The 26,196-nt window shown below is 42.0% G+C and overlaps 3 protein-coding genes across 4 annotated transcripts in view; 2 read left to right on the plus strand and 1 right to left on the minus strand.

Annotated features, from left to right (window-relative positions):
* LOC117557600 (calmodulin-binding transcription activator 1-like) overlaps positions 1–4,847 on the plus strand; it is a 48,492-nt gene extending 43,645 nt beyond the window's left edge. For both annotated transcript variants that reach the window (XM_034233497.1, XM_034233496.1), the window contains exon 22: positions 482–4,847. In XM_034233497.1, the coding sequence (XP_034089388.1) occupies positions 482–514 (33 nt within the window). In that variant the 3' untranslated portion in view covers positions 515–4,847. The remainder of the gene's footprint in view (positions 1–481) is intronic.
* A 2,313-nt stretch (positions 4,848–7,160) lies between these two features.
* Positions 7,161–22,467, plus strand: LOC117557599 (homeodomain-interacting protein kinase 1-like). The gene is given in 19 exon segments (XM_034233495.1): positions 7,161–7,503; positions 9,114–9,844; positions 10,505–10,696; positions 11,805–11,986; positions 12,107–12,230; positions 12,502–12,621; positions 12,864–12,950; positions 13,078–13,262; positions 13,363–13,513; positions 14,390–14,401; positions 14,403–14,577; positions 14,870–14,988; positions 15,551–15,685; positions 17,106–17,266; positions 18,081–18,152; positions 18,463–18,627; positions 18,926–19,140; positions 19,227–19,339; positions 20,105–22,467. Coding segments are annotated over 18 exon segments (3,369 nt in total). The 5' UTR covers positions 7,161–7,503; positions 9,114–9,115; the 3' UTR covers positions 20,537–22,467.
* A 1,407-nt stretch (positions 22,468–23,874) lies between these two features.
* LOC117557611 (RING finger protein 208-like) lies at positions 23,875–24,727 on the minus strand. The gene is made up of 3 exons (XM_034233511.1): positions 24,631–24,727; positions 24,133–24,533; positions 23,875–24,019 (listed from the first exon to the last, which is right to left on the minus strand). The coding sequence occupies exons 2-3, from the start codon at positions 24,516–24,518 to the stop codon at positions 23,875–23,877; spliced, it is 531 nt and encodes a 176-aa protein (XP_034089402.1). The 5' UTR covers positions 24,519–24,533; positions 24,631–24,727.
* Positions 24,728–26,196: the final 1,469 nt, after the last annotated feature.

The following is a 26,196-nucleotide window of genomic DNA, read 5'->3' on the forward strand; positions in this document are numbered from 1 at the left end:
CTCTCTCTTCTCTCTTCCCCTCTCTCCCGGTGGCTGATGCCTGTTTGCATGTCAGCAGAGGGAGAGGGAGAGGAGATCCTGGATTGTCATCCTTCTAGCTCTCTCGCTCTCTCTCTCTTCTTCCCTTCCTGTCTCTCTTTCTCTCTCACTGTCTCTCCGAGGTCTGCTGAATGATGTCTGCATGATTGACAGATAGCTAGAGGAGCGATTCTTGCATACGGGGGCATGTTCTGACTGACATCACTAGGGGACTTTAAGTGTCTTGCTTGGCCTGCCAGTCTTTTTCTATTTGTGCCTTGACGGGTGGGGAGGATTACAGGATGGAGGGTGTGTGTGTGCTGAGCAGGATTTACACGCTGAATAACTTTTCCTGTTGCTCTGAGTTTGGCCTTTCGGTATTAAAGTTAAAAGAAAAATACACACACACACACATTTCTCTGAGTGTATCTCTAATGTGTGTTTGTTTCCCCCCCCCCCCCAGGGCCAGAGAGCAGAGAAAGGCCAGGGGTCCTGAGAGCCCACCGTCAGTCCCCCCACACACCCCCCTCAGCCTGTGAGCAATCTATAAACCCTCCCCTCCATCTTCCCCCCTTTTTCCTTTCTTCTGTCCTCCCCAACTCCTCCTCCTTCCCCTTTCCATTCTTCTCCTCCCTTGTCCTCTCTCACTCTCTCTCCCTCTTCTCTAAAGAGGGGAAAGACTCTTCCCAGACAGACTGAGGACAGAATAGGTGTCCATCATGGCAGCTCGGACAGACAGACTGCTGGGTGGAGCCCAGGGACCTGGCTCCGCCCACAGCACTGATCCTCCTCCACAGTTTCACTGGGAGGCCATCACATTAACCTCATGGCATTCTTTGCACTCTTCATGAGTATGTTTCTTTGCAAGAGCAAGTCGACGAGTCAGACGAGAGAACGCGGAGAGGAAGCGTCTGGCGAAGACATCCCTGCGCTCACGGTGGCGTCTGGAACGTGCTCCGGCGACGGAGAATGGCTGGCTCAAGATAAAGGCTACTTTAACATGCTGAAAATATACGAAACCTTTTGCGTTTTGTACCCAAACAGAAATCCATGAAAGAATAAGAAAAACATAAACCAAAAAACTCACTTCTATGTTGCATTTGCATGCAAGATTTTTTCGCTTATTCTTCCTCTCCATCATCGTGAAGAACTATAGAGGCGAATCATTCTGCGGATTCAGTATCTCACAAATATCACCAACCATCCTGACTCACAGGCTTACAAACCTATTAATCAGTCACCCGATCAAAAGGGGAGGAACTGCACTTGAATGTAAGAGGGGCATTGTTAGATAAGGGTCGGGGTCTGAATAACGATGTCTTAATTTGTTACATGGACTTTGTATGGAGTCGTTCTCAGAGGCAGCACTTTGCTCGCCTGACGTGGTGTGTCCGTGTTTGTTCAATTCAATGCATGTGTTTGAGCCACGAGCTCCTGCATGCTTGCCAAACTGCTTTAGTGTTGTTTCTTTTGTATTTCTATGTGTAGTTGTGTCTCACTTTCGTCCTCATCAACTTATCCTTGCCCTGTGTAATGTGAACTGTGTAAGGACAAATGACTTATTTTGGGTGCTTTTTAAAAAAAAAAGTCTTTATTTATATAAGGGTCTGATTATTTATTTAATTGGCTCAAGAGTGGTTCAGCTTGAGGCTGGTTTTCCCCCTTTGTGTGGTAAAATATGACATGTTCCAATGGTTAAATGTCTCTGTTAGTTTGTTCTTTGCGTGAACCTCTAAATCCTAAGTGTGGTTTGAGGAGAGAGTCACATACCATTGCCTTGACTTCTTGACTCTGAGAGGTCTCTATGCTGGCTCTGTACAGGACATGGGTCCTATACCTGCCCCTATACAGGGCATTGGTCCCCATATTAGCCCATATGGGCGATCAAATCCATATTTTGGACTATTGCATATTCCTGTATATAAACTGACGAGGTAAGGGGATACGAGGACCCTGACACTTTTTCATAAGAGGACTGTATTTAAGATTATAAATTATTTTACTCCCATAATGAGAACTTAAGACAGAGGCCTGGATACACAGGATGGCTGTATTGCTTGTAAATAATGTAGATAATACAAACGGAGTAATGTGCATGAGATTTAAGAAACAGCAAAAAGAACATGTTAGTGGCTCTGGACTGTGAGAGGATTTTAACTGCTTCACTTTAAGAGTATCCAGTATAAGTGTTACTGAAAAGAACATTTTGTTAAAGCATGCTACTGAAAAATCTAATGTTAGAAATATAAGTGGGAAAACAAAGTTAGCTGAAACAATGAGATTTCAGACAAAAACATTTACACTTTGTGCTTTTTCTTTCTTGGCAAGCAAAAATTAAACCCTTTTTGCCAGTAGTGCCAATTATTATGAATGCTATTTTTGCCTAACAATATGTTACGTTGGGGAAACCAACACCCAAAAGATATCAGTAAGATCCACAGAGGCAACACACACACAGACAATAAACAGTAGAAGAGATCTAGTCGTAGCTCAAGCATAGACAAGCTCAGAGGTTTGTGTAGACGAAGATGATGCAAGTATGAAAATGTTATTAATGGTGATTTTGGTCGTTTTACTATGAATGCAATGAATGGTGAAGAGGGTGCTACATTCTTTACAATGTGGTTGTGCTTCAGCAACATCCTAGCTTTTATTAAGACCATTACTCACACCTACAGCGGGTCCAGCCTGGCCTCCAGTCAAAGCTTTCCATCTTCAAACAGAATGTCTCTTCCCCTCCCCTTTTTTACATATCATTTGTTTATTTTTCTGTTTTATTCATTGTCACTGCCATTATGATACCACGTGTACTTTAGACTTCTGGAAAGCTCTGTTTAGAAAGTGCCTGCTCGATTTAACAGAAAAGTGCAAGCTAATATCAGGAAATATCTATTGTATGTCCTCCAAAAGGTTGCCAGTTACCTGTTTATTTTCCTAAACTGTGTGTTAAAAAATGACAGTGTTAAACTTGATCCGAGTCTAAGTTAGAAGCTCTAATTTGTCAGTGGTATGAATGAACGCTCATGGCCTGATTGATGCTTTGTGTTGCTTTATGAGTCAAATCAGTAATTACAGTATCACTTTATGCCCCCACTTGTCTGTCAATTTTGCAGTATTAGAACAAGAAAACCATAGATTCAGCCTCTGTGTGTGAAAGGCACTAAGTCCATTCAAGATCTCTGTGTCGCTGTTGGGAGGAAGATGTGTTTTCTTGCAGGGACTTACTTTGTCTGTCTTTCTCGCAGCATTTAAACGAAAGCATAACCCAGCAGTTCTCCAGAGGATAGAAATAGCTCTCACTTTCTTTCTTTGTCTTTCACTCACACAGATATGCACACACGTAAACACATACATACAGTACACAAAGGTACACAATCCCACTCAAATATGCCACATACTTTCTCTCTGTGCTTATGTCTTTGGGAACATTTAAATCTGTCCCTTAGATTTTACTCAGGGTTGAAGAACAGGGAGATGGTGTGTGGAGTGGGTTGATGGCCTGCACAGAGTTGTACCACGACTGTGTACATTTGTCTATGCATATGTATGTGTACATATATGTGTATGTTAGGAATACTCCAGTTGTTCATTCTCTAATTTAGTATCAACAAATGTTCAAATTAGTCTTATTTTGTGAAGCAGCAGATGATGTTTGCCTCATCCGAGCTGTGTTTGCATCACTTTTTTCTACAAGGAAAAAAAGAATCTCCAACTCACGTATTTTATAGGATTTAGTTTGATTATACTCTAAAATAAAAGCAAGTGAAAAAGGGATATTTCTATTTGTATACATGTTCTTGTCTTAAACGCACAAGATTCTTGATATAGATAATTCTTAAAGGAAAATAGGCCACGTAACACCTCAATTTCTTAATTATAAAGAGTTTTAAGAGATAGTATATTGAACAATTTACAATTGGGCTATCTCTATTATGTGTGTTTCACATGTTTTATGAATTTTCCTTATACTGAGAGACAGCCTTGGTTAGGACGCCGCTGTCAGGATCGTTCATGTTACTGTATCGCTCCTCTTAAACGTCCCCTCCTCTCACATCAGCACAACTCAAGCCACAAAGAACACTGCTTTGGACTCCTTTATAAATGATATACATATATATATATATATATGCACACACAGCCAAATACACACACACACCAACATCAAAATGCTTGCGCTTTTCAACAGACACAAAGAAATTACACACACATGAAACTAGACACACAGATTGCAGCTAATTCATCAATAGTGTGTTCATGTTTTGGGAGAGGATGGTGACTGTAAAAATAGTATGTAGAGTAGTAGTAAAAAATAAAATAAAGAAATATTGCCATAGTAAACAGCTGGTAGACACGCGCAGAGACGGCGTCTGTACTCATGAGTCCGCCCAGATATGAATGGTATAACCTTTCAGGCCTTGTTTTGAGAGGGAGTGGCCAAACACCCCATTGCATTGCATGCTAGAATGGTAGACCCTTATTGATAATCTATGGTTAGACCTCTCCTTGCCTTCCTCTTCTTCACCTCTCTATCTCTCTCATTTCCTACTGTATTCCCACCTTGCCTGCTGTTGTGTTCTCCATGCCTATCTCAGTCCTTCATTCCTTTTTTTTTTTCTTGTTTGTAGCCTAGTTTTTACTTTGTTTTACAAACGTGCATGCACAAGCATCACTAAATTGTTGATGTTTTTAAAAAGAATATTTTGTTGCTGAGGCCATGCAAAGTGTTTTGAATATTGCCCTTATATGTGGAAAATGTCTTCTGAATGCTTTACATAATTTCTGCTGTAAAATGAAATCAGAATAAAAAGAAAAATTTGCACTTTAACTTATTTTTATTTGCCTAGTATTTATTTAGAGAAAGTATATAATCTGGGCTTTTCTTATTTCCTACTCTAATAAAGCTGGATCCAGTGTATTTCTACACCTCATTGGTCCACTCTGAAATCTTGAATACATCCTTTCATATTTGTATATGTTAACCTTTAATTTAGTATATCTTCCATTAATGTACAGAAAGGGGGTGTTGAAGCAATCGGATAAAACCCTAAATATGCAATTTCTTCTAATATCTCTAATAAAAAAGTATTCCACAATAATTGTTAAAGTTACATTTTTTGATATAACCATATTACCCAAATTTCAGTTGTTATAAATTCCAGATCTGTCTCTTTTCCCAAAACTCTTCATTGTACCAGTTTCACACATAGTACAGCCTACTACACTGCCCTTTCCTTTATCTCTTCTGACATTATCAGAACATTTTATTGCAAATACTAATGTGTCCTGTGCCAAGTTTCTTGAATAGTTCATTGTCTCTGATTCTTCACGTGTTTTTCCTGACTTCACAACAATATGCTTTACTGACCTCCAGTTTTAACATTCTGCCTGCACATCATGGGCTTCACTTTGTTAGAACAAGTGGTGGGGACATTTCTCCAGATTTAACATCAGCATAGCAGAAGACCACATATGTCCCTTCCCTGGGTGTTAAACCTTGAGCACCTGCATGAAAAACCAATGCATAAACCTCTGGACCACCAATGTGTTTTTTAAAATTATGAAAACCCAACTATAGATCTTGCTGTGATGTGATTTGAAGTGAATTTGTACCTTTATGCACACAACGAGCACATGGGTATACGGAGGAGAGAACATGACATAGGTACAACATATATGAATACATAAATACAGGAATAAATACAGGGATAATAAAATATAATAATAAATAAATGCAGCAATAAATACAGGAATAAATAAATAAATGTGGAAATAAATACAGGAATAAATAAACACAAGACAAAATAAATAAATACAGGAATAAATAAACACAAGACAAAATAAATAAATACAGGAATAAATAAATAAATAAATGTGGAAATAAATAAATATAAGTTGAGAATAAAACAGAACACACATTATATATATTTAATGTATTTCTAAATTTATTTTCACATACATTTATATATTTATTAATTTCTGTGTTTCTTGGAGAAACTTGTTTTGCTTGGTAGCCTTGTATTCTGTGGAGACGACAACATTTATAAGAAATGTATTTTCAATTGCTGTGAAAGTTTCAACAAGTGCACGTGTCTTTAACAATATCTTTGAGTTGCTTTCATATTCTATTTCACTTCCTCTGACCAGTAGGCCTACCACTTTCATTTGGAAGCTTTGTGTCAAGTTGTACACAAAGTGTCTCTACACTCTCTTCAATACATATTTTAAAAGCTTACAGCACCGGGAATTTCCGGCGTTATCGTGTTCAACTCATAGGTTCAACTGTAAAGCCCCTGCCTTGAGACAAAAGTAAGTAACATTTGTGATATTGGGCTAAATAAATACACTCTGATTGACTTTGATTGATGGATTTGGCGCAAGAAGTACACTTCACTTCAGAGCCCTCAAGAGCCAGATAGCCTATAAATGTTTATTAGTGTAAAAAATGGTGTAGGTAAAAAGGTTTTGCTCCTACCTAAAACTCAGTAACAGGAGTGTAGGCTACGGGATGGGATTTCTAACAGGTCTTCTCCAGTGAGAACATAAACACATTAAATAAGCCGCACACACACTAGGATAAATCAACATGATGACGGCATGGCTGGAATTAAACCCACCACCTTCTGACTGTGAAAGACAACAGCTCTTCCTCTCTGCTTCAACCGAGTTATGGGCTTTTGTTCAGAAATGATGGTGGAGACATGTCCCCATGCCGCACAAATGACGCCTTTGCTGCCTGCACATTGCCTTCATACTCTTTAAATGTGCGATCCCCTCATCATGTTGCCAAATATTGGATTTCCTTTAGGGACTATTTTAAATTCACATGGTTTGTCCGACGACGTGTGGAACACTTTGGTCCTACCGGAAAATTACTGGTATTTGTTGTAGATTACGTCACTTCGATTTCTCTTTACCGTAAAATGTGAGCCTTTTTGATGTTAAACACGATCTCAAATGTCTCTAGACCAAATTAGTCAATCATTTGGCCATGTTATAACAGTTGTCAAATGATATCTTAACCAAGCCAGCCTTAGTTGCTCATTTTGTAAGAAATAGTGCTTATCTCTGTGTGCTTCCCTATCCCAATCTCGGTAATTACGGTAAAATCCGGAAATGACGTACGAATCGCAGCTGATATAAGGACGTGGTTGTTCCGGTGAAAAAGTGGATTTGCTGCTTCAGTACAGTCGGTTTTAGAGTAGAATTTTTAATGTTTTAATTAACAAATGTACATATGTTTTAGCACTAGAGTATTTTAATATAATAATACAAGGACACATGTGTGTTTTTGTTGAGAAAACTCGGCACTGTGACGCCTTCTGCTGCTGCCTAGCTCTCCATCGGCTGAAGAAACAATGCAGGCCTAGCTAGCATCTCACGGTAGCTAGTGGAAGCTAATCGGATAACGCTGCTCCAGTAGACTGCAGTGGGATTTAAACCTTGGACGAAGCCCCATTTTTCGACGCTGCAATAACATCCATTCCGGTATTTTACACCTTTTTTTAAATCAAATGTTGCCTTTCATGCAATGTATGTAATTTAACCTAATTTGATGTCTGTTAAATAAGCAAATGCTCGTTAAGCGCAATATGTTCACGAAGTTAACGCGTTAGCTTGTTAGCATTTGCGAGTTAAGTAACTGTTTCCTTGTTGACTCTATAATAAAGTATTTATGTGTCATGCAGATGGTCAACAAGGAGAAGGACAAACGTATAATGTGTCTGCGAAATGTGTCAGGGATTAGGTAACATTAGAAAACAGTAGCTTGATTTCTACTTTGGTCCATCACAGTTTACCTGTCAGAACCATAGACTGTATACAATGGGACCGATCTTATCTGGCAGGTTCACATCTCCTTTATGTTTTCGCATTCGTAAGAAAACCTTTTTTTATTTTGTATTCCTTTCCTTCTAACTGGAAAGTGTATTTTAACCGGGGATCATAACACACGGGTCCACTTTATTGGATCCAAGCTTATCATTGCATAACACTGACTGTGCAGCAATGGTTTCGTTTATAGAGCTATGTTATGGCATACACATGTATTTGTTTCCTCCTTCCTGGTGCTTGCATCCATTATTTGCATTTATAATTGATGGGAAATATGTATGTTTTGTCTTTCTACACATCCTATATGACATTCTTTAGTATCCAGCAACCTTACAAACAATCCTAAAAAATGTTGCCTTCAAGGTTTCTTCTAATAACCATAACATAAACAGTTTGTTTGTGTATGTTGCAACCCTTCAGATTATACCGTACCCTCTCTTTAATTAGAATATTTTGACAGAATAAACACAATATTGTTTAAAAGTCTATCTGCCTTTCAAATGTAATGGATTCTGGGGCATTTCTGTTTTTAAAGGGACAGCTAACTGAACTTATTGTCTAATATGCAGCAATACAACTCTACATTCATGAAGCTAATGAGTGTTCATTGCTGCTCTGTTAACTATTTTCAGTACCAATGTATATGTTCATTGTCTATTGATTTAATTGATCAAATATTCATTATGTTTTTAAAATATAAAGACGTGATGGCCATCGCAATTTCTCAGAGCCAATGGAACTTCTTGATATTCCTTGTTTTGACCAGCCAGCATGGTACAACTCAAAGCTATTCCTCTTACTATCAAATGTAAAGTAAATCCTCACATTTGAGCTGAAACCTGAAACATAATGTTTTTTTTCTTGATATATGAAAAGCTGAATTGATGATCAATACAGTTTCCTGAAATGTTTTGCTTAGTGGAGTAATCAATCCTTTAATCGATTTATTTGAAACTATTTTACTGAGGAAGTTCAACTTGATGCTCATTTTGGAGACCGTAGTTTGGAGGTGCTGTTAAGGTGTATTGAGTTATATCGAGGGTTGTTTTAGTTATTTATTCATTGATATAAATGGGATGGACTGTTGTATCTGTCTGCACTAGTTTTTGCTAAGTATACCAAATAAACTGAGTTTATGTTGCTTTCCAGTCTGTCAAGACAGATTGCAAACTTTATTTATAATTTTAAGAGCTTCTTACAGTACCATAGCTCTTTGTTGTTTTAGTTTTTTTATCTTGATCTTATCCACATCAATGTCTTTTCAGCGATGAGCTCTCAGCTGCAGGTCTTCTCCCCCCCCTCCATCTCCTCCAGTGCCTTTTGCCGCGTTAAGAAGGTGAAGGTGGAGAACAATGTTTGGGACGTGTCCACCTCCGAAGCTTACAGCTCCCTAGCGGGCCAGTCGGCATACACCTTCGCCCCAGCCATGGCCGTGGCACCCTTTGCACCATCTCTGGTCTTCCCCCCCACAGCGCCCGGCTCAAGAGGTCAAGTGGTGGTGCGAGCCGCTGATAGCACCGGCAGTCTCCCTCGTGGATCCAGTCGGCGTGTGGTGGAGCAGGCCACGTCTTCCTCTTACGCTCACACAGAGACGACCTCTGAAACAAGGGGGCACAGGCACGGGCAGAAGAGAAAGATGGAGGAGACCACTGAAGGCAGCGGGAGCGGTTGTGGCAGTGTCCAAATATTGGAGGAGCTCTCAGCCCCTGCAGCAACGTACTCCACCCGTACCGGGGGTGGCGGAGGAGGCACAGGCCAGTCTATACCCCACTCAGCTACAACCACCAAGAGCAGCAGCTCCAACGGGGAGGGGGATTATCAGCTGGTGCAGCACGAGATCCTCTGCTCCGTGTCCTGCAGCTATGAAGTGCTGGAGTTTTTAGGAAGAGGCACGTTCGGACAAGTGGCTAAGTGCTGGAAGAGGGGCACCAATGAGATCGTGGCAATCAAGATCCTGAAAAACCATCCTTCCTATGCTCGTCAGGGCCAAATTGAGGTAACACAGTTTTGTTGATTCATTCATTTGTGTATCCTGATCTTTTGTTGTTGTGGTTACTGTTTTTATTTGACAATGTTTGCAGAGAGCTTCTTGTCTCGCAGAATTAATAATAAAATGCTAGCGCTGTGTGTAACATTGATGTGGTCCCAACTGATTTAGCTGAAGAAATCTCAAGTCAAAGCTTCCAGAGTAATGAGACAATCCAACGTGCATTTCTGAACAAGTTTAATTACAGCTTAATATAAAAGTTATTTTATTAACACTGCGGCCCCCTGTGTCAGAGGGTCTTTCAGTTTCTAAAAATTACATGTTATTTTCACAGGAAATCTCTGATTGTGTTTTATTAGAAAACGCAATTTTGGCGTGCTTTTTGCTCTTTTGCCCCCCATTATTTCTGACACGGGTTGGATTTGGTCCAATTCAGGATAAATTGTAATTGCCTTATCACATTACCTGGAGTTGCTTCCCAGATGTTACCATGTTGATGCAACATTATCAATCATTTTAAAGCAAACTGGTTAAATAAAACTTGTAACTGACCTCGACCACAGCGTTATTGTGCCCTTCCTCACACTTTCACTTTTATTTTCTTATTATGAAAGTGAACCAGCTATAATTGACACATTTAAACAGGGTTATTTGTATCTCTTCCAACAGGTGGGTATCCTGAACCGGCTCAGCGCAGAGAACGCGGATGAGTACAACTTTGTGCGTTCATATGAATGCTTCCAACACAAGGGTCACACGTGTCTGGTGTTTGAGATGCTGGAGCAGAACCTGTACGACTTTCTCAAACACAGCAAGTTCAGCCCACTCCCCCTGCGGCACATCAGACCCATCCTACAGCAGGTGGGCTCCACAGACATTCATTACACCTTTTTATAACCCACTATTATTATTACTTAAAGTGGACCTATCATGCTATATTTGAACAATATATTGTAGGGCAATACCTATATAAATATAGTTTTTAAAAAAAAAAAAATACCAAACAGATTCTGCATTTTAGCCATGCCTCATTTCGTTCTAGTTGCTCTTTCCAGCCCTGTTTTTGCAGGGGCTGATTCTGTGACATAGCTTTAATGCAAGCAGCTGACCACGCCCCCCTGCAGGAGAGGGGAGCGTGCTTTGAGATCAGCTGCTGGGCTGTCAGAAGAGGGGGAGAAAAAGAGATCTCCATCCTCAGTGTTTTATTCTTATATGATTATAGTCATTATTCATTTGTTTTAAAGCGCAATAAATAACAAAGAAGACCTTTGACCGACACTTTCCTAATTTTGTCCGGAAGATTAAAACTTTAACGGACATGTTGACCGGCGGAAAAAAAATCTAACTGACACTCTGCTGTCCCCTCGTTCCTTGGGAGAGGTGGGGGTTTGTCATCTGCTGGTGGACTACCGGAGAGAATTACAGTGCTTGCCTCGACGGGGAGGGATTGCATTGAATTACAGTTGCAGGAGGAGCAAACGCTTGCCTCGGGGAGGGAGAAAAAGAGCCACAGCGGAGAATAAACAGAAGGGCAACCATGCGCAGGAAGTCTTCTTCGCTGCTTTTGTGGCAGACTGCAGCGCCACTTACAGGCCTGGCATATGTACTACAGCGTCTCCAGCGCTTTTGAGCGGCAATGGCCGGCCGTGGCCCAACCCCACATTCCCCTGATAGGTGGAGAATTGGCCATATAGGCGGAGCTCCTCGTTCCTGACGTCAGAGAATTTTCAAATCTGTTTCCGATCCGTTGCAGCCCCGTTTTTAGAGATTTTGGGTATGGAGGAAAATAGAGAGGGTTGTGTTTTCTGACACTTGGTGAGTTCCCTGACACACCAGGGACACATTAATGTATAAAAGACGTACAAAAGTGCATTTTGCATGATAGGTCCCCTTTAATTTTGAGTTGCAGATATACGCCTTTCATTCTTACGTAGGTGAATTAATTGTACTGTTTTTTTATTGTCTTTAGGTGGCTACAGCGCTGATGAAGCTGAAAAGCCTCGGTCTGATTCATGCAGACCTGAAGCCAGAGAACATCATGCTGGTGGACCCCCTCAGACAGCCCTACAGGGTGAAGGTCATTGACTTTGGCTCAGCGAGTCATGTGTCCAAAGCTGTCTGCTCGACCTACTTACAGTCGCGCTACTACAGGTTCGTGTGAATAAATCCACTTTCTTTTAATACATCTAAATACTTTTGCCATGTTACTATGACACAACATTATAGCTCAAGTCTTGGTACTAATTGGTTAACCTCCTCTTCACTGTCTAGGGCTCCAGAGATAATTTTGGGTCTGCCATTCTGTGAGGCCATCGACATGTGGTCTCTGGGCTGTGTGATTGCTGAGCTGTTTCTGGGTTGGCCTCTCTACCCGGGGGCCTCTGAGTATGACCAGGTCAGTACCGACGTTAGAGTTCCCCAGGCCTTATCTGGGTAACAAAGAATGCCTGCAAGAGGCTACAAGTTTTTAGTTGATGGCGTGTCATGGAAGTACTGTAGGTGTACTTTAGAAACTCCTTGAGCTGCTAGTTTTGCTATAAATCAGGAGATACCAACGTGCTGCTGAGAAACAAGCATAACTACCCACTGTAAGAGTTGTATCCATGGCACTTACTGGTGTGTTTTATTGGTGTGTCTTATACTTGAATATGTTTTCCCTTCTCCAGATCCGTTACATTTCTCAGACCCAAGGCCTGCCTGCAGAGTACCTGCTGAGCGCGGGGACAAAGACCAGCCGCTTTTTCAATCGAGGACCTGACTCCAGCTACCCACTCTGGAGGCTTAAGGTTAATATGATCTCATAATATTCCTAGTGTCTCCCTATCTGAAGGCTGTAACTGATTGATCACCGTTACCAGAAGCTGACTGAATATGTAAAAAAAATTACCCATATCACTTCATGTTAATTGCATCTTCACTTTTGCTGTAACAATGTACATTTTCCCTCTGTGGGACTATTAAAGGTATTCTGATTCCGATATAGTTTTTGCAAATAATAACAAGCAAAATATGTTTTTATATTTGCCAGACCCCGTCAGAGCATGAAATGGAGATGGGTATCAAGTCCAAAGAGGCCAGGAAGTATATCTTCAACTGTCTGGATGACATGATGCAGGTAAATCGTTTTTCAAGTAACATCTTTTTAAATAAAAATACTATGCTCTCAAACCCAAGAAATGTCTTTACCGCTAACTCTTATTATTTGTCTGATTAATTTCGTTGTTTTATTTCTTGTATTCCAGGTCAACCTGTCTTCTCATTTGGAGGGTACGGACATGTTGGCAGAGAAAGCTGATAGACGAGAGTTTATAGACCTCCTGAAGCGGATGCTCCGTCTGGATGCTGACAAAAGGATCACGCCAACGAAGACTCTGGGTCACCCCTTTGTCACCATGAGCCACCTCATGGATTACCCCCACAGCTCCCAGTATGTGTGATGTGCAGATGTTCTTTGAGTCACTGCTGCACTATTATGTTTTCTTTACTTGAATGTTTTTTCTCATACACTATTACTCCACCCTCTCCAGTGTGAAGTCCTGCTTCCAGAACATGGAGATCTGTAAGCGCCGGAGCTCCTACGATAGCAGCAAATCCCTGTACTCCACCAGCGCAGTGCCCAGCGCTGCCGCCGGCAACCTCACTGTTACCTTCAGTAGCCAGCTCAACCAGCATAACCAGGTACGACCAATCACTTCACAGGGTCCACACAACAGTAGTAGGTGACATTTGTGAGGGCTAAAAAAAATCTGAATATTCAAACGCATCACATAACACCTTCCAATATTTAGTTTGGTTCTTGAAGTCATAAAAATGTAATTGCTCAGAATTGGAAATCTTGCTCAGCTTTTTCTTTTTCTGAGGCGCAACCATCTCATCCTTTCTTGCCCAAAACGAAATATGTCATGGCTTTTTTACCATTATCAGTCTTTTCACTTGTATGTTACTAATGCTATAGCGAGGAAGTTGCTAGTGAATTACTCACTGCCACATTTACATACTATTAAATTAGAAAAGCACTCCAACAAAATAAACATTACAGAGCTACAGCTAATATACTCACTAAGGATGGACTGTGAGGGAGAGTGCCCTGCAGTGGGTTTCAAGATGACCTTGAGAAGCACTGGTTGTGGGGTCTGAGCCCTCAGCGTTGTCTGTCAGATGACGCTAATGCTTTTGGTCAGTTGTGTGTGTGTGTGTCTCTCCGCAGCTTATCTCACACACCACTGACCCATCAGGCCAGTATTTTCCGTGCATTCAAGACTGTATGTTCCCTGACGTCATGTTGTGTTGAATCACTCTTCCTTTTGAAAAACCTGAAAACCTTATTTTAACTGCCATGTTTTAATATTTGAGCCCAAAACAGTGCTTCACTATAACGTTGAAATTGGTCAATGGATTATGTGAATATGTTTTGAATTGGTTTTTAAGAAATACAGATACATCACGTTGTCTCTTTAGGCTCAAAATTGTGCTTGAAAAAGTCCTTTTGTGATGTAATGAACGTTGCCACTCATTCTGTCTTTAATCAGTGGTCTTCTGTAATTCCTCCACCAGGTGCCTTCTGCGGGGGGGGGCGGTGCCTTTGCTGAACTACCAGCCCGCTCTATACCAGCAGGCGACCATCAACATTCCCGGGCTCGCTCAGCAGAGCGTCCCGATCCCCACGCGTGCTGCTGGGCTGTGCAGCCAGACTGAACCCTTCCAGCAGACCCTCATCGTCTGCCCACCCTCCACTATCCAAGGTAAAGGAGAACGCTGCAATCAGACTGAGAAAAACACAACATGAGGGGTTGCAGCAGAAGACGCCACTCACTGTTATTTATTCCAATTTGAATACGAAGAAGGGTTTCCTCAGATTGTACTTCAGTTATTTAGATGTCAGGCTGTCACTACTAACATCTACTTATTGCTCTAGTTGAAGGCAGATTATGAATGTTAATAAGATGCTTACCACAACATCCCACTCTTTAAGGGATACTTCAATACTGTGAGACCTTCATTTTAATTTAATCACTTGTATTTAATTGTTTTCAGGGCTACAGGCATCCAGTAAGAGCTCCAGTTACCCTGTGAGGATGGAGAACTCTGTACCCATAGTACCTCAGAACCAGGCTGCTCAGGCGTTGCAGCTCCAGCCCAGTATGCTCACACAGGTAAGAGTCTGGAGGGTCAGTCACATTTCAGATATCTGTCTGGGGCTAATGATGTTATCTTTAAATGTAGTCTTTCAAGAAGAGACACAAAGCTTGTACGGGCACACTTTCTTTTGAAAAAGATGGACAGAGGAAGCATGCATGTATGGCTGCTTGAGAGGGACATGGGCAGGTTGTAGGATTTGCAAATTATACATTTTCTTACACATTTTCTTCAGTTATATACGGTTTGTTTTCAGTGGAGACCTTGTTTATTTAATTGCATTTATAACATTAACCTTTGAAATAACAAAAGATGTGACTTCAAAAGCATAGCCTTTGTTCCAGGACCAGGCCTCTCTTATTCCCAGTGTCCTCTCTGGGATGGTGGCCAGATGTTTAATGCAGGAGGCTCCAAAAGCTGTCTAATTGTGATTTGCTAAACGTAGGATTATGGTCTGCCCACTGCAGAGGTCGGGGGTCTGGTCGGCCCGTGGTGCCAGTGTGTTTCTCTTCAGATTCAGCCTTTTGAAGGACCTAACGCAGCCCTCCCCTATCCTCCCTCCCTTCCTCCCTCCTCCAGGGTTCCTGCACCCCCCTGATGGTGGCCACGCTGCACCCACCCTCAGCAGGCATAGCCCCCCAGTACTCCCTGCCCCTCGGGCTGGGCAACGGGGTTGGTCGGCCCACCCTCCTGGAGCACACAGCCACAGTGCTGGTAAAGCAACAAAGAAGAATCACACACATGCACACTACAACTAACAAAGCCATCTCTATCCTGCCCCACTCCTACTTGTTTCATTAATGTTTGCTTTGTTCCCTCCTCTGTGCCACATGTTTTATTTTGCCATAGTCACATGAAGACTTGTTGTCAGACTTATGGTCGCTTGGTTCTTACTTTGTCGGGAAATTCAAAAAATGTTGATCCTGGACTCACCATTGCAGGGGGTCCGCGGGGTCTTAGAGTATTCAAAGTTGATAAATCAATTTAGCAAAAATGAAGGCTATTAAACGGCATTTTCCAAAGTATTACATTTTGTAGCTTGTTTTCAATAAGTATATAAATTATCCAAAGAGGTTGCATTCTACAGTCTGCCTGAATGTAATCATTGCGTAGGTGTGCAGTGTGATTCTGTGTAGTTTATTTATGGCATCCCGTTGGGTTTGACGTCATCTGAACCGGACATCGCACGCTCACTGCTTGATAGCGAGCGAAGGTCCGTTTACGCCGGTTGTTAAACAACATCGTTATGGGGAAATGCAAGTCTGCGTCCAAATGGTTGGAAGATAAGGAGGAAGGACAATCAATACTGTATATAGTCAATGTGAGGTAAAGTGTGTCGCCAATGTAACCGGTTAAAACTCGAAGTGGAGATGAGGTCTTAAAATGTATGGAAAGGGTCTTAAAAGGTCTTACATTTGACTTCAGGATTCCTGCATATACCCTGCAATGTCCTTTTTATACTTTTTTCAAATCCCCTTTTGACATTAAATCAGAATTGACAAATCGTTTATCCATTCCAAAGGACATACCATTCACTCCTCCCCCCCCAGTCTCTCCCCATAGGTGTGCTGAGGGCATGGAGCATGTGTTGCTGTGTGGGTCTGCGCTTTGCTTGCAGCTTCCCTTGTCCCGTCCTTCCTTGTTTACAGCAAAGGAGGTTGCAGCTACAAAGCCCACTAAAGCCCCCCCGACTCTCTGACACGCATCTTTTGTTTCACCCCCCAAACATGTGGCATGCCTTCTCCCCACACAGCTTATCAGCAGACTGTGTGGCATCAGTGGACTGAACTAATCTCTTTCTTCAGTGTTTCTTCTTTAACAGGCACCGTGCTCCTGTGCAGTCTTGTCTTTATCCCCCGTCTGTTTACAGTGCTTCATTGTTTGGGCTTTGCATGAGATCATCTCGTCCATTTTTGTTGCAGGGCAATGCTTTATTAAGGGAATGGCTTGGGAAAAGTTGCTCGCTTATCTATCTGTGCTTATGCCTGCGGAAGACATTTGTAGTTTGGACTTGTTTCTCAGCATGGCTCAGTCTGTCTGGCCCATTCCAGCGATCACATAAGTTGTGTTTACGCATTAATCTGATCGTTGATAGTAGATGTACTGAAGTGTGAGCGTCTGTTGTTTCTCTCAGCAGGCCTGGCCCACTGGCACGCAGCAGATCCTCATCCCGTCGTCATGGCAGCAGGTCCCGGGCGTGGCCATCCACAGCTCCGCCCACCAGTCCACTGTCCCCGAGTCCCCCCTGGAAACACTTCACTCAGAAGCTGCCGCGCAGCAGGGACACAGCTGGAGGTCGGTCCACCACTCATCAGTCTGAACAGTCTCATTCTTGTTTTACAATTATGAACTACCAACTTATAGTTTTACATATTTGAGACGCTCGTCATCCATTTCAATGTCACAACAAATACATTGGAGTGCCTTTTTAATCAAGGGTTTACCAGTGCTTTAAAGTAACTAAGTAGATTTCCTCAAGTACTGTACTTGTACTACTTCCTGTATAGTTTCCATCCTTTGCTTCTTTGTACTTCTGCTAACTGCCATTCAGATTCAGAGGCAAATCTGGTACTTTTTCTCCACTACACTTATTTAATACCTTCGCTTAATTTGCCCATTTGGATTAATGATGCGACATGTGATCGACAGTTAAATAAGACTTTAAGTTGGACTTTACATCCTGTCTACCCTGCAGTATAACATAATTAAAACTAGTGACCTGCTTTGATAACACTTGAATGCATCAATAATTATTATCAAAACATATGATATTTATTATTCTACTTTTACTTTTGGTACTTAAAACATTTGTTGATGCCAATTATTTTGTACTTTAGAGTAACCTTTGCAAAACAGGATATGTACTTGTACAGTGTACTCTTCTTACACTCTGGTACTTCCACTTTTACTTGAGTACTAGACCTGAGTATTATTAAGCCCCAACTCTGGAGCTTAGTGTATGCATTATAGTAAGTACATGAGTCACTGCAAAGGGACGGAAGTAAAGCTGCGTCAGTTGAAACAAACATGATCTCCTTGTGTTCATATATCATGTTCGGATTTAAGCGGTGCCCCTCCCTTTAACTTGTTTGTACTTTGGCCCTCGCAGGAATGCAGCCCAGGGCCGCAGCCAGCAGGAGAGGAAGAAGGTGAAGGCCAGACGGGGAGAGAACAGGAACAGGTTGGTGGAGCCTGCAGCATCTCAACGTTCACACTTGATGACAAATGTCTAAAAATAACTATCACACCCAGCAGATGTTATTCCTTAAAGTCGCTTCCGAGCAGTTGATACATTTAATTACAAATTCCTTAGCAGTAGTTAGTTTATTTGTCACTAGATGTGAACACAACAACCATTGATTAATGAAAAGGAGCAGTGAAAATACTCAGTATATTTAATCGTAGATTACGAATTACATTTCTTTGCCGTTACTGAAACCATGTTTGCTTTTGGTGGGAAAACTCAACTTTTCTATTGTTGCTCTTCCTAGGGGTATATCTGCCGCGTCATTGCTCAGCAGCAGCGGTGTGCCCCCGCTCAGCGCCGCGTGGTCGCAGCCCATAGTCATCTCCGACACACCCAGCCCGGCTGTCAGCATCATCACCATCCACAGTGACACGGACACCGAGGATGAGCGCAAGTTTCATCCCGCCAGGTGAGTCTCGCCTCTGCACCATTCACTCTTTTTATTTATCTTCTTAGTTTGAACCGAGCACATAAAAGGAGAATTTGTATTAAGAAGGATCTTAATGTCTGCCATCTTTTTGGATGCAGCTGCTAATCCAATTCTTGTTAGTACTATATTTTGACAATTTTCTAAAAAAGGACTAATGTAAGACGATGTTTGTTTGACTTCATTAGCAGACCAGGGCCTTATTGTTTTGTATTTGTAATACTTAAATAAACCTTCTTTAATTGTCTTATAAAATAACATTGTTTCTCCATGTACATAGCGTCGGCCTGAGCCAGCGCACTAACGTCATCAGCTGTGTGACGGTGCACGACTCGGACTCGTCCACAGCGAGCCCCCTGACCCCCCTCCCCCGCACGCTGAACCCAGCGGGCGGCGCGTCGTCTCGCCAGGCCAAGTCTCTGGCAGTGGTGGCGCCTTCAGTCAAAACCCAGGGCACGGAGCGAGGAGCTGCTTCACGTGGACGCCTGGACACTGGTGAGAACTTTATCTGTTTGTGTCACCATGCATTTTATTTAGGATGTGACTGACCCAACTTGATAACTCATTTATTTAATTTCCAGTGAACTACATAAAGCCGAAGAGATCATCCAACCGGCAGCCCTGCAGCTCCGGGGAGAGCATGGAGCGGAACAGGCTGCTGCCGAGCCAGTCACACCCTTTAAACCTGAGTCAGGTAATGTTTTTACAACATTCATCACTGTCTTGAAAAGTTCTATTTTTTAATTAAACTGCCGTGAGATGTTGGCAAAGAATTTGATTTATTTGCCGAACCCAGGTGGTAAACTATGCTGTCGGCAGTAGATGTGAACAGGTGTTCCTTTGCAAACACTGCCACCAATAACATATCAATCAATAAATATCACTACTGCAGGTTCACTGGTAAAAAGAAAAGCGCATTTGCTCAATATGTCAACAGATTGATGTTGACATCTGTAGACACAAAGAAACGGCAGTCATAATCCCAAAGAAGTGCGGGGAAAAGAAATCACGGGTTGCTCTGAGTCGTCAATGGGAAGTGACTCAGGTGCTTATGCGAAACAGGGGTGTTGGGAATAGGGCGGGGCGGGCGAATATTTTAAAAGCCTTTGCTGTAGAGTCGTTCATGCATGTTAGGCCTTGTCTGAAAATGTTGTCAAATATCTTGCCTGGAAATCTTAAGACGGTTTGAAATGATTTGCACCTGTATTATTATATAGAAATTCCATTGAACAATTTAACAAAGTGCTTTACAAAAGGAAATAAAACCAGGCGAGGTAGATAACATGAGAAGCGCACTGAGAAATGAAACACACTAAAATGAATATGAACAAATACATAATGATAAACAGTATTCATAAAAACATAGCAAACATTTAAACGTAGTCCATGCACAGACAACATGCTGTCACAGCTGATGTTCTCCTCCTCGTTGCTCTCATGCCTCTGTGCTCCTCCTCAGGTCCAGCCGGTGGTCTCTTCCTCTCAGGAGCGCTCCCACAGCGACTCGTCTCTGCGCCGCCAGCCGACCTTCCCTCCGGTCGTCTCGTCTCACTACAACTTCCCCGAGGTGTCCGGCCCCGGCCTGTACGCCTACCCCGCCTCCACGGCCCTCTCCTCTGCCTCTCAGGCCATGGAGCAGCTGCTGAGCCGCAGCCACGCCCCCCACGGACACTCCCCCTCCGCCTATGCAGCACCGTACACCTCAGCGTCCTCCAGGAGGGACCCGTCCGGGCGGAAGGACTCGGTCAGCAGCCTGCTGCACGGCCTGCCCGCAGCCTACCAGCACCCGTTTGCCGCCGGCTCTCCGTACGTCAGCGTGACCCCCCGCGCCGAGGCCTACAGCGCCTACCAGCTGAGCCCCCGGCGCCTCACACAGTACCCCTACCTATAGGGGGGCACACACACTTTTAACACAGAAAAAAAATCTACTTCCCACATACTATGACAAAGGGAGTTCAAACTGTATCTCTAATAGAATAACTGTTGTTTGCTGCTTCTGACTCGAAGGTGGCGTCTCTCCGTCGACTCATTACGGCCCGTCTACACAGCGGCTTTGGAAAAATCTTGGAGGTGGGCGTGTCTGAAGCTTGACCAACAACCAATCACATGAATCTCCCGCCCCTGACACACAAGCAGCGGTTTGATTGGCTAGAGCTTGTACTGGCATATGATTCGATTGGCTGACGCTTCTGCAGAGGCTGCAAAAGTTGAACATTGCTCAACTTTTGCAGCCTGAAACGCCAGGAAAGCTCCGCTCTGCTTCCCACAATGCAGTTCGGCGAAAAGTGACGTCACCCCATTCAAAGTGAATGGGCAGAAGAGTTTTGGAAGAAGCTTCCAACGCCGCTGTGTGGACGGGCCGTTATCCCTCTTTCGGGTCTTTTTTTAAATGGTATTATCTGACATTATATTGGTTTATTTCCCCTTTAACAATATTGTTTATAGCCCGTATTTTATCCCCATCTTATCCAGATGTATAATTATGGCATTGTGGTAAATGTATTTTACTCCTGATAATCTTGAGGTGTGGTGTGAAGAGAGATTATCCTCCTGTCACAAGCTGACACTTTAGGCGAGCTTTTAGACGCCTGACTCACACGGCTAGTGAAGGGCTAGCTGACAAAGAGTTGCAATTATTCATTTCTCATGACCCATGTTTTAATGTTTTCACACTAATCCAATGAGACCCTATGTTTTTTTTTAGCGAACGTATTAATGACTGTACCTTAACCCTATGTCTGATTACTCACAAATATGTCTTTTAGTATGTTCTAAATTATGTTTTGTCGGTGTGAGAAAGGAGGAGGAAGAAGAAGGTCAGAGAAGATATGGAATAAGAGAAAAGATGTGGTGCAAACTGTGATGGATACATGTTAATTTAAGTGCACATGTGATGGTCTGTTATTGTAGTGACAGTGTTTAGGCAAGATTAATCATCTCCTTATGCAATATAAACTTCTTTTTTTTTTAACTGCATCAACTGAGTGCTGAATGTATAACTGAAGTACAGAGGGGGATTAACCATCCACAGGAACGACGTGAAAAGCTTTTGTTTTAAATTGATTATGAAAATATTAACCTTCTTCCCTACTTTACTCTCCTTGAAATATTAAAAAACATCCAGTTTTATGTGGACCGAAAAATATTCTATATCTGAATCCTGATTGTGTAGGACCTGCTCATTTACTAAAACTGATTTATGGCCAGTTTGAAATGTTTTATGATCAGCATTTTGTCCTGGTTTCTCCCCATGACACTTTGGATATGTTCACTAGAAAGTTGTAACAAACCACCCACACTGCTGTCCTGGTGAAAATAAGATCTTTTAGCAAATAGGCTTCTGTGTTACTCTGTCTGATGAGAGCCCCTTTAACAGTTATGACCCTTTATAATAAGTCAAAGGTGGATCTGTCCATTCAATGTACATGAGGTATTAACCCCAGAATATGTGCATAAATGTCCCCTTTGATTTCACTCGCATCTGAATATAACATTTTGAATAACAACTCTTCACATGAGTTAGTGTGTACAGCAGGCACAGGTCTCGTCTGGAAACAGCTGATTTGGGCCTTTTCCTGCCACCATGTTTTAGTTCAAGGTGAACCTCGGGATGGTTTCTGTGGGTTATGAAAGCTTTTTAGAAAATCGTTCCCTGTTGTGTTTGCATCAGTTTTGTGTTGTAATGTCTGAATATTTAACTGTATTTCATCTTAACATAGTGTAGTTAAGAGGCTGTTTGGTAGAACTAATTCAGGGAAAAAAGGTTTCAGCTCAAATAATCCACTGTCACTGTTTTCAATAAAAATAACCACAAATTCACAATGGTTGGTTTTGTTGCTCCTCCCCCGATTCCAACATTAACCTTAAACTATCCATGGCATTAGTTAATGTATGACTTTTTAAAGTGTGTAACTATTCTTGTTACTTTCCACATATATTGTTTAAAATTCACAATGTGAAATATTAAGTGTTTAAAATCAACCATCAAAAAGACCAAATAATATATATTTGTTGCTATTGGTGAAACAGTTGAGGGACAATTTGAAAGTTTTATTATAATTAAACTACACTTTAGATAAAGTTAAAGAGTTCAAACAATGTTCTTTGCACAGCGGCACTATCTTTGAAAATGACTTGCAGTACTAACGGCAGAGGCTGCCGAACATTAATGATAACTTTTGGAAAATGTATAAAACGTTTCTATTTATGATTTCCGTCTGAAACAGCCAGACCCAATAAAGAGAAAAATCTCCAGCCGAGAGAAATCAACACTGGACGAGAATCAAGAGATACTTTTAAGAGAGATACTTTATTGACCCCAAATTGGGAAAATATGTGTTGAAGCAGCAACAAGCAAGTGTACAGGCATTAAAATATTAAAATCTTTAAAAGTGGAAGAAAGTATTAACATAATAAATAAAATAACAATAAAAACAATCTTGGGCTACTATAACATTATTCATTTCTCAAACAGAAACATTTTGAACAATAAAAAATATGACGGACCAACACTTTTAAAATAACTTAAATAATAATAATATTGTTTGTTTCTATATTGTGCAAATAAACCTAAACTACACAGATTTACCATTTTAACAAAGCAATGTAAATGTGATGTGTAGTGCAGAGAACATACACAAATAATCAGATCGACATAAAAAACAAACCAAATAAAATGCAAATAAAATAAATAACATTTAAATTGATAAAATTAGGTTTCAGTTTTCACAGCTTCAGCTTTTGTGCAATATTTAAATGTATGCAGGTAGGATTGTATGTGGGCATAACAAAAGTAAAGTTGGGTTTAAGGTTTGTACATTTTCAAGAATATGATGAAACATAATCAAATACCAACCAAATAAAACAAATTAAATGTTTGGTTTGAGTTTAGAATCTAATTAAGGGCATCTAAGTCCTTCGCTCCTCAGGCCGGCCTCTGATGTCATCAATAACAGCCGTAGTCCTGCTGCAAATCTAATGTAGTCCTGCAACATTCATCAGGTTCCTTTCCATACATCCATGGGCCCTTCAGTTAGAATGTAAAGAGGAACGGAGATGCCGTATACACAGGGCCGTCCCTGGCCAACTTGAGGCCCCACGCAAAGTTGTATGATGAGGCCCTCTGTTTTGCGAGCGTGGGGGGGGTTTACTAGTTTGCTAGTGGAGCCTCGCAGCGGGGAAAACATGCCGCACCACACTAATTGCGCCGCATAAGTGCATAGTTGCGGCTCAGTTGAGGCTCAGTTGAGGCTCCCTCCGCAAGGTGAGGCCCCACGCAGTCTGCATGATCGGCCTGTAGGGAGGGACGGCCCTGCGTATACGTCCACACATCCTCTGGAGTAAGGTCTTGCCACCAGACTGTTTTGAAACAGGCCTAAAGAGAGTGACGTATGTTTAGATACATCAGGTTGATTATCTTCATATCACACAGGCCTACATGAAATTACACAAGTGTAATCTATGTGAATAAAAACTGAGTCCCCTTACAGTGATGACTGGATGAGTTGTGTCTCAGTGTAGCTTAAATCCTCCATCGGGGCTGATGGTATCGCCCTCTCCTCCAACTTGTCCTCCACTATCTTGTCCCAGATCTCCGTGTTGACCCACAGGGCCCCGGGCAGGGTCAGGCTGGTCCTGGTGCAGGTGATCCAGCGGCACAGGGGGCAGGAGACGTAGTAGAGGAACCCCTTCAGCTGGTACAGCTGCTCCAGGCAGGGTGCACAGAAGGTGTGTCCGCAGTGCAGCACCCGAGGGACCCGGTCGCTGCGAGAGTACTCATTGAAGCACACCACACACTCCTTCTCCTCGTGTACGACCATGGTGTCTGAGGGTGTAGTGAGGTGGAGTGCAGACTGGGAGCAGATTGAAGGCATTCAACAGACCACCAGCTGCACAGGAAGAAAGAAACCAGTCAGAAATGCAATCAAATATTATCATTACTTTATACAAAAATGCATCTAGCAGTTTATTTCTAATAAGACTTACTTTCAGGGTTGATAAGGCTGCCTGTGATCCTGCTGTTGGTAACGTGTGTGTAGGTCTGCTGAGGTTTGCTGTGTCTGTGTGTGAACAGCTTGCGGCTATTTATCTAACCTGCCTGATCTTGTGACGTGTCGGAGGAATCATTTCCAGGTAGGAAGCTAAAAACATTCTGGGGAACTCCATTCTTAATCACGTACGCCAAACTGACTAGAAGTATTGCTGATATTATGTCTACCATCCTCTTAAAGTATAAAGGTGTTTTAACGCTTATTCAAAAATAGCAGAGAAACATGCATTATTGTACTCAGGAGGGGACATTGACAGAGGATTACTCAAAAAGTACACAGTAAAAGTACTTCATAGTATTTGTGGGACTAGTACTGAGTCCAACAGTGTCAATCTCAGGAAGAACTCATTGCAACAAATATTTTTTTCCCTCATCAAACTTAGCAGACTTGTGGTAACAAATATTTGTATCACTCATTGAATATAGCAGGAAAGAAAATGAAGAGTGCAGAATCGCTGCAATGTTGTCCATTTTAGACAAAGGCTTATTATATTTACAGCCCTAATAACATTAATTTTCTGCGCTCAATATGTGTATTGGCTGCTTTCGTTGTGATCGCTACATTCACCTTGTTCAAACACTGACCCAGATCGCTGGATCGCTAGAAACACCGCTGTCATCAGGCTGGCAAGGGCTGTTCCATGCTCTGCTCAACCTCCCGCCTTCCCAATGGACTCAGTAGTGCCCCCTGCTGCCGTGGAGCATGTGCCCATAGATATATATAGATATATCTATAGATATATCTATATCTATAGATATATATGCATGTGCCGGCCCCTGCGAAATATTACTGCCAAAAGTCGTGTGAGTGTGTCACGTGACTTTTGGCAGTAATATTCCGCCGTGAGAAGAAAAAGTTTTGTACTTGTAAAACCTATGCTGAATTAATTTGTCTCTGAAACATGATTTATTAGAAAAATGGTATGTGTTTATTTGATAGATACGTTTTTTCTTTGCAAAACTAAATGCATTAGTTTGTAGATGGTGTTTTGTATTTGCAAACCACATTGTGTTTGTTAGTGAATCACGAGGCATTTGTAAAACCTGTTTAGTTTGTTTGTGGAGTTATGGCAGGAAATTAGCTCCATATCATCACTCCTGTTTTGGCTCAGCTGGTCCAAAATGCGGCTGCACGCCTTCTTACCGGGAAGAGACGATATGACATCACTCCTGTTTTGGCCTCGGTGTTTTGGCCACTCAAAACAGGAGTGATGTCATATCGTCTCTTCCCGGTAAGAAGGCGTGCAGCCGCATTTTGGACCAGCTGCAGGCGACAGATCACACACTTATCAACACCAATATACAGGGAGTTACAACAGTCTAAAGGAGACGTTATAAATAGGTGGATTAGCTGTTCAAATTCCAGGAAGATAGGCCTTTACCTTCCCCAGAAGCCGCAGCTGGAAGAAGTTTGTCTTGAAAACTGAGCTTATCTGTTTGTCCAATTTAAAACAGTTGTCAAAGATGACTCCAAGATTTCTGACAGAGGGGCAGCTGTAGGA

The sequence above is a fragment of the Gymnodraco acuticeps genome, unplaced genomic scaffold, assembly GCF_902827175.1.
Source record: "Gymnodraco acuticeps unplaced genomic scaffold, fGymAcu1.1, whole genome shotgun sequence".
Lineage (NCBI taxonomy): Eukaryota > Metazoa > Chordata > Actinopteri > Perciformes > Bathydraconidae > Gymnodraco > Gymnodraco acuticeps.

Excerpts from the sequence above, each read along its gene's own strand:
- LOC117557611 (XM_034233511.1), bottom strand. The coding sequence starts at position 24,518 with ATGCCTTCAATCTGCTCCCAGTCTGCACTCCACCTCACTACACCCTCA. Across the intron at positions 24,020-24,132 it reads CAACTCATCCAGTCATCACT|GCCTGTTTCAAAACAGTCTG; the intron begins GTAAGGGGACTC and ends CACTCTCTTTAG.